This window comes from Ictalurus punctatus, chromosome 9 (genome assembly GCF_001660625.3).
Source record: "Ictalurus punctatus breed USDA103 chromosome 9, Coco_2.0, whole genome shotgun sequence".
NCBI classification, from domain to species: Eukaryota; Metazoa; Chordata; class Actinopteri; order Siluriformes; family Ictaluridae; genus Ictalurus; species Ictalurus punctatus.
In genome coordinates, this window is record NC_030424.2 from 3,045,906 (window position 1) to 3,058,723 (window position 12,818).

Sequence of the window (12,818 nt, forward strand, 5' to 3'; positions counted from 1 at the left end):
CAATCTAATCTAATGAGCTAGTCAGCATTAGCCAGCTAAGCTGAGCTCACCTGACAGGATTTCTGTGAGGAATTGTTTATGCGTTACTGTTCAGTGCTAACATTAAGCAGCTAGACTGGATGAGGTACATTAACTGGGGTAAGTGCTTTCATTATCTAGCGAGCTAGCTTCACGTATTATATATTGATATATTTAAATAGCATTATAGTGCATCAGTTCTACTGCACATGTTTATACTGTGCTAAGTTAACAGGATATTTCAGAACACTTCATTTAGAATTTTCAGCCTAGGTGTTAGAAACCGTATCAGCGGTTGATGATTGATTATGGGACCTTGTAGGCTAAAGATAGAGGATTTGCGGACGCTGCTCGGAGGTCCCTTTGCGGCCGTGACGGAGTAAGGACTGTCGCTGAGGTGATGGGCGGAGAGGACAGGAGCTAATGGGGGTCAGACACATTTCTGCTGGCATGTAGCACTGAAACATCGCCGTTATGGTTTGAAAAAACGGCCTTGAAGTAGCTCTTAGTTTATAGCTTCTCTCTCAAGGACAGCTAGTTAAGCTAATTCAGCAGTTTCCAGATTCTGAGTGAGCGTAGTTTAGTGAGTGCACTCAAAAAGACAACTTTTCTGGGATATCCTGTTCATTTAGCACATTATAAACCTATACAGTAGAATTAATGCACTGTAATGAGATTTAAATACATCAATATATCGTATAATATATGAAGCTAGCTAGCTAGCTAGCTAAAGTAAGCACATCTTATAGTATGTACCTCTAACATCTTTCTTTCTATTTGGACAGAAAATGCGCTCACACACGCACACACACACACACACCATAGTCAGTAGTGCTATGAATGTATTGCTGCTCCAGTGTGTGTGTGTGTGTGTGTAATCCATATAGGATATATTCTCTGGGTTGTGTGTTGCAGCGTTCTCTCTGCGCTGTTGTCATCGTGTTATGGTGCAACACTGTTACACACTGAGTATCTGATCAGTTATCAGGAACCAGGAAACAAAAAAGACTTTTTTGGAAAACGGTTTAAACGGAAGATCTTACATCATTTGTTAAAAAAGAAAAAGAAAAAAGAAATTCCCACCAAGCTTCCGTCAGTAGGTGGTGAAACTGCAGGAGTGTGTGGGAGGGAAGAGACATCCTCGTTCCTTCTCTCTCAGCTTATCATTCACAACTCGCTTTGTTTTGGAAAATGCATTTCATACAGAGAGAGAGAGAGGGTAAAAACGGAAGCTCAAATACTAAACAGCTCAGATACCATCTGCCCGTTTCTGACCCACACACACACACACACACACACACACACACACACAGAGAGAGAGAGAGAGAGAGAGAGAGAGAGAGAGAGAGAGAGAGAGAGAATTGAAATGACACAGTGAGTGTAGAATTCAGAAAACAATCACAAGCTCTGTTGGGAAATAAATGCAAAAGTTTGTACACCCCCAGGACACACAACAAAATATAGACAAATATTGTGTTGAAAGTCTGTATCTCAGTTTCTGAATGCGATACAGCCTTTTTTCATTCGTTCTTACTTTCTTCCTTTGTCTTTTCTATATAATTATCTTTATATTTCTCTTTTCAGTCTCTCTTATGTGCTCTCTTTTTACTTTTTTTTCTCGTTTTACTCTTTCTTTCCCTCTTTCTTTCTCTCATTCTTTCTTATCTATATTATCTATATGTTTCTCTTTTCAGTCTTTCTTCTCTTCAGTTTTCTCTTTTTACTTTTGTACTCTTTTTCTTTCTTTCTTTCTTTCTCTGTACACATTCCTTCTTTCTTTATTTCTTTCTTTTCTATAGTATCTATATTTCTGTTTTCAGTCTTCCTTCTGACTTCTCTTTTTACTTATTTTTACTCTTTCCTTTTTCTTTTCTTTCTTTCTTTCTCTGTACACATTCCTTCTTTCTTTCTTTTCTATATTATCTATATATTTCTCTTTTCAGCCTTTCTTCTCTTCTGTTTTCTCTTTTTACGTAGTTTGAGTCTCTTTTCCTTTTTCTTTTTCTTTCTTTCTCTGTACACATTCCCTCTTTCTTTCTTTCTTTTCTATATTATTTATACATATTTCTCTTCTCTTCTGCTTTACTTTTTTTTTTTTTTTACGTTCCTCTCCATTCTGTTGTCTCCTCCCCGTCTTTAATTCCTTTCTTTCCATCCTTCTTTTACTACCTTTATTTCTCTTCACACATTCCTTCTCTATTCTTTCGTTATTTCTTTCCTCATCACATCTGGTAACAGTCACTCTCTCAAGAGGTCTCGTGCTGAAAACCATCGATCAGCGCTCCTGCAACGCTGCTGCAACGTTTCTCCTCCTTCTTGACCCGGGGAAGTCGTGTGAGTGACGTTCCCAGAACGTTGTGGCTCAAACTATTTTTAAATCGAAAGCCTGCATTGTTTTTACAGCCCCCTGATTTGTGCCTGTGACACATGGCGTAGGAGGACATCCTCCCTGATACAATCGAGGACGTTGTTTACTCGTTCACTTCACGACGTTAGAGGCTGTACTGCTGTTGTTGTTGTTTTTTCCTCCAGGAGTAAGTTGTTAAGATAAGAAGGAGACAAGAAGGATGGATGGATGGATGGAGGGAGGAAGGGAGGGTTCAGGGGTTGGTGCACAGAGAGGGGCGTGTCGCTATAAAGACAGCCGAGCAACAGTGTCCTCTCACATCCTAACAGGAGCAGAGAACAGGACACTACAGACGCTTTTTCATTTCTCACGACAGGTACACGTCTGCCCTCAGCACAGGTACGTCCAGCACCTCCTTTACCTCTGGTTGTATTTTTAAAGGCTATTCATTATTACATATTTCACCAGATATAAAGATAAAAGGATTACCATTTCACTTGTAATATTTATATGCAATGTTTTAATACTAACTAACAGTTTGATTAAGCATCACTTACTCCATTAGAATAAGATTAAATGGAACATTTTTAATACCTGGTCCTGTGTAGGGTTTCAGCAAACAGGGCTCATTTCTTTTCTATTCATTTCCACAATCCCCTTATTATTATTATTATTATTATTATTATTATTATTATTATTATTTGATCGACTGATTCGTACTGAGATCAACGCAAGTACTCCGAGCGCGCGATCGTTATCGTCATTAAAAACCCCAGGGCACTTCAGCTTAAAGGCTTATCTTCTCTGAAGTGTTGAATTAAGGCTTTGATCGTTAAAGGAAAGGAACTAGTCACGTGATGTTTTTAAGGGACTACGCACACGTGTGACTTAATCATTCACTCCTTCCTATACGGTTTTCTGTCAGTAGTTGCAGACGAAGGATCACAAACCTGGGACGTAACGAATGAACCTTAAACAGCTGCTAGAAACGCCACAAGTTCAATTTCAAACTAAACTGCTCTCTTTTGTTTTTAATTACGTTTTTATTTTATTTCACTTTCTTTTAATACATTTTAAACAAAGGGCAACCGTTTTTAGGACCTACAGTAACAATGTTTCCTGTAACAGATTTTTCACTCTCTGGAATTTCACTTGAGGGTTAATAAGATGGTTTTGGCACTGGTGATAAAAAATAAATAAATAAATAAATAAATAGCACAGATTTAGCAATGATCTTCACCAACCTCAGGCAGATTCATGTTCATTCCATCCAGAAAGCCGAACCCAGCTATGGAGAGATGTGAAGATTATCTGTGGAAAGGCTTGTAGATATAAAATACTGGCACGTCACATTGTACTGACTGTCGTTTGTACTTCATTTCTTAACTCCTTGATGCTGTAAGGTGCACTCCTGAATATGTGTGTGTGTGTGTGTGTGTGTGTGTGTGTGTGTGTGTGTGTGTGTGTGCATAGTAACCATAAAATACAATTGAAATGTGATTAAACAATGTTCCCATGCTTGAACGTTAATAAATATGTGAAATAAATGAGGTCTGAACTGCCTAAACGTTAGTAAGATAAAAATCTAGCAAATGTGCATTAAACCTCATGCGTATTAATTGATGCGTGCTGTGTTTGAAAAAGTTAGAAGCCACCTGAAAATATATACTAAGAATATATTAATTCAGCGTAATTAGTTCATAATTAAATGCTAACAATCTGAAATTGGTCCTTTTCAGGGTTTTTTCCCGTTCTTTTTTTGTCCTTAAGGGTGTACAAACTTTTGCACGGAGACACTTTACTTGTTGCATTTTGCATTTCATGATATAACAGTGATTCGTGTTCGTTTATTGTCCGTAACCGATTGCATTTGTATTACTGCAGTTGAGTGCAAAAGTTTGTACACCCCAGGACAAAGGGGATATCAAGTGACTCCTCTGAGCCGCGCTTGAATCCTCTCAGCTTAACATTTGCTCCTCTTTCGTTTTGGATTGTTGTTCTGTCTGAGATTTTTAGGTGAATTGTCCAACAGTCCAGATTTTCTCTTTGGGATCGATGAAGTTGATCTATCTGTCTAAGCAGAAATATATTTCCCTATTTCATTCAAAATTCATAGGGGACGCAAACTTTTCTTGTTTCTTTCTTTCTTTGTAGCAAATCTCTCTCTCTCTCTCTCTCTCTCTCTATTCCTTTCTTTTCAATTCTCCCATTCATCCATGTATCTAAGTTTAAAAAATGCATTTTTTTCATTGAAAATCCATGTGGAGTGCACCAAAGCCCACCAAAGCACATTCCTTCACTCGGAACGTAAACAGCGTTATAAATAATGAAATCAGACTCCGTTTCAGATCGTCTCCAGCTTTCTGCATCACCGTGCGCTGAAGTTTTATTTCCACCTTATTACAGTTCGCTAAAGCTTCTCAGTATAAAAGGTTAGAACCGTATAGTGTTCTACTGAGACTGTTTCGCGTGTCATGCTAGCGTGTGTATTGACGTGTGCTACATGTGACCTTGGACCACACAATGAGGTGATGACGATGACGACGACGACGATGATGAATCCAGCCAGTAAATCAGACCTCCTAATAATGGACTTTTCTCACCGTCTCCCAGAACGATCCACCGGGTCGTGTCTCTCAGAACCTGCAAACCTCATTACGCTTCAGAATGCCCTACAATGATTCTGGTCGCTTCATCGATCGCATGCTTTCAGCATGTTTACACCACCTCTAATGCTGATCTTAAATCAAGCGGTAAAAGAACAGAGTCTATCGATGGACACAAACCTCCACTGATTGCTTCTTCACTTTTCTTATAATCGTTTGTGCAGTTGGGCTCGAGCTGGACAGACGGAAGTGTCGCATCGAGGATCAAGGACTTTTAACTATTAAAAATAACCTATGTACATTTATTACATCATTAAACATTGCTAACATGGACAGAAACTTAGATATTTAGCATCTGTGAAAATTCTTAAAATATACCCAAATACATAAATAAGCAAATCGGGGGGAGAAAAAAAATAAACCATAAACCCATGTTCTCCTGTTATCTTACACAGCTAACCGGCTAGCTTGTAAACTAGCTCATACTTATCACTTGTAACTTGATTTACATCACGATGTTCTCAGTGTATAACGTTGCCATTACAACCACCATTTTGTTCATCGCTAATATTAGCTAAGTTACCTAACTAGCTAGCTTAGCACTCAGCTTGTGTGGCTAAAAGTTTCCGTAAAAGTACCATACTGTCATTCTCTAATGTAAAAGATTTATAACTAATCAGTCTTATTATTTTTTGTTAAATCCTGAGAAAATCTTTGTTCTCAATGGAAAACATTGTGAATTGACTAGCTAAGCTAGCTAAGCACTGACAAATTTGTCCTAAACATCAATCTGAATGATTTTAATTAGCATCGTGAGCAAGCGTCGTTAAAACTGTTAGGTTTTGTTTTTAGTTTATGGCTTTTTTTGTGTGAGAGTGTGTGGGTGTGATAACATTTATGGTTCCTTACGCCAAGACACTGTTGCAGAATCAAATATGGCGGGTTTCTCTAAAGGTTCGCTGTCCTTATCATTCGCTCGATGAACGTGATCACGTAACTTTTGGAATAATTCAACGGATAACCGTTGAGGACGGCCACAATATCGTGGCATTGATGATTTCATAAACTACGAACGTTTATATTCACTCTTGTTTGTGGCATCACTTCTACAGGTGTGCGACTCGCCGCGTTTAGGATTCCCGACTCAAACCACAACGTCGGAAATAATTACCGCTGTGAAACTATTTTCAACGTCCCCATTTGCGTGCGTTTGAGAATCCCCTGGCATTTATCACTGATTATCAAGTGAACCGGTGAAATGAGCCATGATTTACAGCGGCATTCACCTCACGATCTTAATTAAGCTCTCACACAGCTCTATTTCGCAGTCTCCAAAAACCTCTAGAATGAGAGAAACGCTTAAAAACGACATCACTTTTTCGTTTTTAATTCTTTTCTTTTTTTTTTTCTTTTTTTTTTCGGAGCCCAGTTGTCAGTGCGTAATAGACTATAAGTATGCTGTTTTTTAATCGATAAAAATGGCAACCCTTGGCAGATTGCTGTTGTGGAACGACTCGGGGCGTGAGAAATATATAGATGATATAGAAAAGAAAGAAGGAAATAACGAAGGAGGGAGTGTATACAGAGAAAGAAAGAAAAAGGAAAGAGTGAAAATGAGTCAAAAGAGAAAACAGAAGAGAGGCTGAAAACAGAAATATAGATCATATAGAAAAGAAAGAAAGAAAGAAAAAAGGAAAACGAGTGAAAGTAAGTAAAACAACTCGGGGCGTGCTCTTACAGGTAAATAATCGACAGTGTGTACGCTCCTATTTTAAAGCTCAAGGGCAGAATGTTTTCTTCATGGTGTTCCATTGTTTCTACTTGTTTATACCGAATGGAAGGAATGATGAAATGCGGGATGGGATAAACTATTTTTGAGAACAAGTCTGGACATCTGCCCGGTCTATTTACACTTTGCTCCGAGTTGATATTTTATCTCTAAAGACTTAGAGGCAGTGCATCTACACCAGTGTGAACAGGTAGATAATCATATAATCAATGACTCATCCCTACTGAACCACCCCCCGCCCAATCAATAGAAACCAACACAGAAATTCTAATGGTTTCCACTACAATTACCATTACAATCCATCAGCTAACCATTAAAACCATTATTGATCCTTAATTGTATCTACTAGATGTAACCAAAGCGCCACTAATAGAAGGCAACAAATTACCAGTAGCGAGACCCATTACAGTTTCCATTAAAACCATTACAAATTCTATGAGGGTTTCTATTGGGGTTTTTTTTTTCCCAGCAGTGGTATGAGACCTGTAACTCTCAGTGCGTGCTGTATATTGATGTTTCAATATAAATCTTTTTTCACATTTATAGATATCGTGTCTATCATTTATTTCATCCACCCTGTAATTTCTCACCCTGATTTCTCTTTGGGATCTGCGCTGGCTGGTGAACATCTCCCGGAAACTGGAATTTTCAGCGCTGCCTCGGCGTCAGGCCGACCTCAAAGTCCTCGTGAAGGGTGTGTTTGTCGAAGCAGATGGAAAACCTGTCAACACGTCGATCTATTATCAGTCCTATTTCTTCTTCTTTTATCTTTTAGATGTTCTTTGCGTTTGTCTTTTCTCTTTGTAGTGACTTTGCACCGTGCGACGGCAGTCAACCCGAGCCCCTTCTCCCCTTCCTTCTCTTTTCCATTCGGGTCTCATTACACCGCCAGCGAAATTCAAGCTTCAATTAGAGACGATGATGAGTTTTGCTAATGAAGTACTCGCCAGATGCGGAGTTTGTCATACGCACAAGCATATCTTTCTCGTCGTAACGTAAGGTCGATGGTTCTAATCTGCTCAGACATTCACTGGCTTTTTTTTTTTTTGTCCCCACTGAAATTTGTTCCACAATGGAGCTAATTAAGCACCGAAGATGTCAAATGCTGCTCTAATCATTCGCTGGTGTGCTGTTTTCTTTTGGCTTTCTTCTTAATTCAGTCATATTAATTAGAATGATGGAGGAAATCATCGTCTTTGCCCTTTCTCTTCCTCTCTCTCTCTCTCGCTGTGCAGAATTTCAGCCATCACTACAATCAGTGTATAATGAAGACGCCATTATGGACTCTCCTGCTGATGGGACTGTTTGTCCACGGACGCAGCGACTGTCAGAGAGACTGTCTCACCTGCAGCCAAATCCTTCCCAAAGACCACGGCTTTGACACACTGGTGAGAACCATACACTTCGTGTCTATTAAAGGTGCCGTGTGTAATGTTTAAAAGTGTTTCCAGACCTGTGATGATCATTTCATTTTAACGGTAAAACTGTGATTTTCAAAATTGCTGTGTCATAGAAGTTTCTCGTGTGCCTTTGTTTTTACAGCCCAGAAATAAGCCCCGCCCCCCAGGCAAAACATCTCAGTCTTGTTCCTTTTCTAGAAATACAGCTGGCTCCTTTGACACGTCGTTATCATTTTACACTGTGCACCCTTGCGAGAATATGACTTGGATTTCTAGGCAGTTCGGTGCAAATGTTTTCCGAAGGAAACTTTCATTTTGCACTTTACATCTACCAAAACACGTCTATCCACGTCTGTCTCAGTCAGGATAGGACGTTCGCATTATGTAGTTAATTTACAAGAAGGCGTCATTCGTATTTCAAGTGGAAATACAAATCCACGTTTACATGGAATTCAGAAATATCCTTTTTTTTTTCTTTTTTTTTTAAATACAAGGCTAAGGGTGCACAAACTTTTGCACTCAGCTCGACCGATAGTACACGCGTTAGACGTTAACCACGATGTAGATATTTAATTAGACTGCAGCGCCGACATATCGTATTCCTTAATTCGGATGCGTTTTCCTTCCGGATCTCTCCATCTCCATGTTTCCCGATGTTGATCGGAAGCGTTCGAGGGGTTGGAAGCACTAATTTGTTTTTTTGAGTCTAAAGCAGCTGTGGTGATTTAATTAACTCTGCACATAATTAAATGGAAAACACAACAACATCATCTGGCGCGGCCGGTGGCGGAAACTGATGGAGTCTAGCTGTCCCGGTTTGGTGTTTGGGGGAACCTCCCCGGGCCGTTCTTTATAACTTTGCGGCATGAACGAACAGAATCGTGGCATTTCCTTTTTTCTTTTTTCTCTCTTCACGACTCCTTTTAATTTATGTCAGCTAATTAATTCCTCTGAAACGAGAAACGAGAATGGGGTTTTCCCAATTTGTCCACTTTCTTAACGCACCATTTGATGCGTCGTGACTTAACGCTTAACTCCTTCACATTTCCATCTTTATTAGCTTCATACAGGGAGGAACTGGCGCGCTGGCCTTTTTATACAAGGCGTTTTTTGTGCTAAAATGTGGAACCAGGGTTAAACAAAAACAAAGATAAATCTTGCCTCACGTTTTGCTCGTCCTTGTACGATCTCAGGTCTGTATGGTGGAATGTCACGGCGCGGTTTATCCGGGCCTCACGTGGGAGAGGTGTCAGACCGCCTTGGAGGAAGAGCCCCTGGCGTCCCTGTCCGTAGGGAACCCGATGCCGAAAAGAGCCGAGGAGGAAGTGGAAACCGTCCTGCCGATGGGTCAATCTGACGGAGCTCTGACCTATTCTGGAACCCTGCAAAGGTTCGACCACGTGGCAAGAGCTCTGGGTTTGGACGAACTCAACCAAGAGAACCAGATCTCCCAGTTTAGCACGGCCGTCCAGCCTCAGTATGAGCAGGAAGAACACGACGCTGCGGACTGGGAGATAAAAAGCGACCAAGAAGGCGAACCAGTGAACCTCACCAAACGTTTCGGAGGGTTCCTGAAAAGCAAGTACGGCTACAGGAAGTTCATGGACCCCGGCCGGTCTATGCAGAAGAGATACGGCGGATTCATAGGCGTCCGCAAGTCGTCCCGCAAGTGGAACAACCAGAAACGCTTCAGCGAGTTCCTAAAGCAGTACTTGGGCATGACCACTCGCGCTAGCAAGTTCAACAGCGTGTCCACTGACATCACCCGGCAGAACAAGGTGTGAGCGTCGCCGTGAGCGCTACGCTACATTTCCACACTACACTTCCCCAGCAAAGCCTTCATCTGTTAATACACTTAATTCACCTTCATCAAAAAAAAAAAAAAAAAAAAAGACCTCTACAAAATGGTAGCAAATGTAAGAGTCCTTGTTTAGCCAAGAACGTTTTATCAGGAAATGTTATTTCATCAGTTATCAGAAACGTGACTGTCGGATGATACTGGTACCATGCTTCAGTGCAAATAAAAAATGCCATTAATAGTGGGATCTGACATTAACCTTAATAAAGACTTTAATCCCATGAAAGAAAGCAAAAGTAATGTTGGGGGTGTCTTATCTTGGAATTTGCTTTGCTAACTATATCTATATACGGTATCTAGTGCCCTAGATATCCTACGTTCACAACTAGCAAGTCTCTTACATTGCATGTAATTTGTCTCTTGTGGGCGTGGCCTGTCCGGTAATTGTTTTTTTGTTGTTGTTGTTTTTTTTTTTTCTCAGATGAGAAACGCTATTCGCTATAGACCGTTTCTAAAGTGAACTAGATGAACGCAAAATAAATAACGCACTAATCGGTGTGAAAATCGAACCTCTTAGGCTACGTGCTAGCTTCTTTGTCAGATTAGCAAAGCAAGCTAACTGTACTAGCTACGTACACTCGACGGAGGCGCAGACGGTCTCCGCTACTTCCTTCCCTGCTTTATTTTTCTTTGTGATAGGTTTTTCTTCGTAACGCGTGATGATCACGAGAGTTCACGTATAGTTAAGGATAAGATGAAAGCGCGTAATTTGTGCGCAAGGGGGAACAAATCACAGGCAGGAAGTAAAGTTGTGAGCGCGGAACTGAAGGAACGTCGGATCGCGCACGTCCGAGGAATCGTCCGAGCCGATCGTCGTGTCTCGTTTTGAAGCGAACCGAGAAGATTTCAAGGCAAATGGCGGCTGAAACGGCGGCTCGGTGTCGTGGGCGTAGCTAGGAAATAATTCCCCTTCAGGTTTATCGCTCGCTCGTGTGAATATTCGGCGTACTCTCGAAATCCCACGATGCACTGCGATAGGTTAGTGTGCAAAGATACCCAAGGAGATGCAGGACACCAATAATGCATGCTGTAGTTTGTCGGGAACAGGACGTGCTTCGGATACAAGGTGTACTCACTAAAGCTGGGATCCCTGTACAATCACGACTGTTTTTTTTTTTTTTAATATTCATGAATGATTTAAAAATATATATCATAATTAATAATAATAATAACGTAAATAAATGCTACATCGTCTAGCACTTCCTATGAAGGTCATATTTCATACAGTATTTATAGCACATTCATACTGTACATCATTATACACATCGTCATAATATAAGTACTGATGAAAATACATCATGCTTTATAGCCGTCCTCGTTACGCATTATGAATCGTCGGCATAATGTCAGTAGTAGTTTATAACACATTATAATCCCTTTAAATGAATTATACCAAAGAGTTTTTTTTTTTTTTTTAAATCTAAATTAATGCTTAAAATTGATATAGAGCTGCAGCGTAGAAATTTCAGAGAAATAAGACTCTTGTTGATGTAATAAAGATTTTTGTTTACATTATATCTCACAGATATATACATTATAGCTTATTATACTTAGGCTATAACATCACATGGCTGTCCATGTATATCAATCAAATCATCATTGACTAAACAAACTAAAGCTGAATTTCTTTGGCACACATGGTGATATAATGTGTTATAATCACTCCTTATGATGCATTTTTAATACATTATAAACACTGCTATTATAAACGTATGCCTTTCCATTATAAAACACTGATTAAAACAGTGTGTATAACGCCCTGTGATGCGTGTCATGAAGTGTAACGTGTTACGAACGTATTCATAGGTCAGTCATACTGTATACGCGTACGTATGGCCTTCGTGGAAAGCGTTAGCCGTCGTTCGGCGTTTCGTTTTTGCTGAATGATGGAATAACAGGAGTTCTTGGTGGGACTGTAGTTTGTTAAGACGTCTAGGAGAAGCAAAATTCTAGAAATTTCCGCGAGGAGAGTAAGATCTTTATATGCCGATACACTCTTAGAACAGAAACGGTTCTTCGACGGTTCCTAGATGAGTTCTACGTGGAGGAGGGACAAGCTGGAGAACCCTTAAGCGTTCTAGATACGAACCACACTGACACCTAGAGGTCATTAAGGCACGGCGATCCGTCCTCCCTGCCAATCACGAACACCGCTGTGTAATCGGATTCTTCAGTTTCACTGATAATACGGCGCCGAAAGTCCTCCGCATCTGGTTTTTATTTCCTTACCTCGGAAAAAAAGAAAATCATCAAATACTTGTAATTATATATAATTTTTTTAAAAAAAGACGGGAATTAAGAAAAGCGAAATGTATTTATGTAAACAATTATTTGATTGATTTATTTATTTATTTACTGCTATTACTGTTATTATAATATAATCCATTATATTTCTCATCATATTAATTGTACATAGAAGAAAAACCCCAAAAAAACAATTTATCTCAATAAAATAGTTTACTATTTCTTTTGTGGCTTGTCATGAAGCAAATGATTGTGTGTCTCGTTGTCTGCTTGTTTGAGCGAATCTAAAGTGCTTTTCGACGTGTGTTCATCATACAAACTATTTAAATGAATGAATCATTTCAGTTTTTTATTTTTAAAGAATTGATATAATATACAAATATACCGAAATATACAAACGGTCAGCTTTAAGCTTTAAACTGTGCACATAGTGGGCTGTTTATACTGCAAATCTTTTCTATTCGATAAGATTTAAGATTTCTAATCATAATTTTGAGGTGGGGCAGAATTTCCTTTTTAAAAAAAAAACAAAAACACCTCGTTCCTGTTATTGAGA

General features: G+C 39.5%; 1 protein-coding gene across 1 annotated transcript; it reads left to right on the forward strand.

Moving 5' to 3' along the window:
* Window positions 1–2,680: 2,680 nt before the first annotated feature.
* On the forward strand, window positions 2,681–12,292 carry pnoca (prepronociceptin a). Its single transcript, XM_017476286.3, has 3 exons — window positions 2,681–2,764; window positions 7,996–8,148; window positions 9,354–12,292. The coding sequence occupies exons 2-3, from the start codon at window positions 8,026–8,028 to the stop codon at window positions 9,942–9,944; spliced, it is 714 nt and encodes a 237-aa protein (XP_017331775.1). The 5' UTR covers window positions 2,681–2,764; window positions 7,996–8,025; the 3' UTR covers window positions 9,945–12,292.
* Window positions 12,293–12,818: the final 526 nt, after the last annotated feature.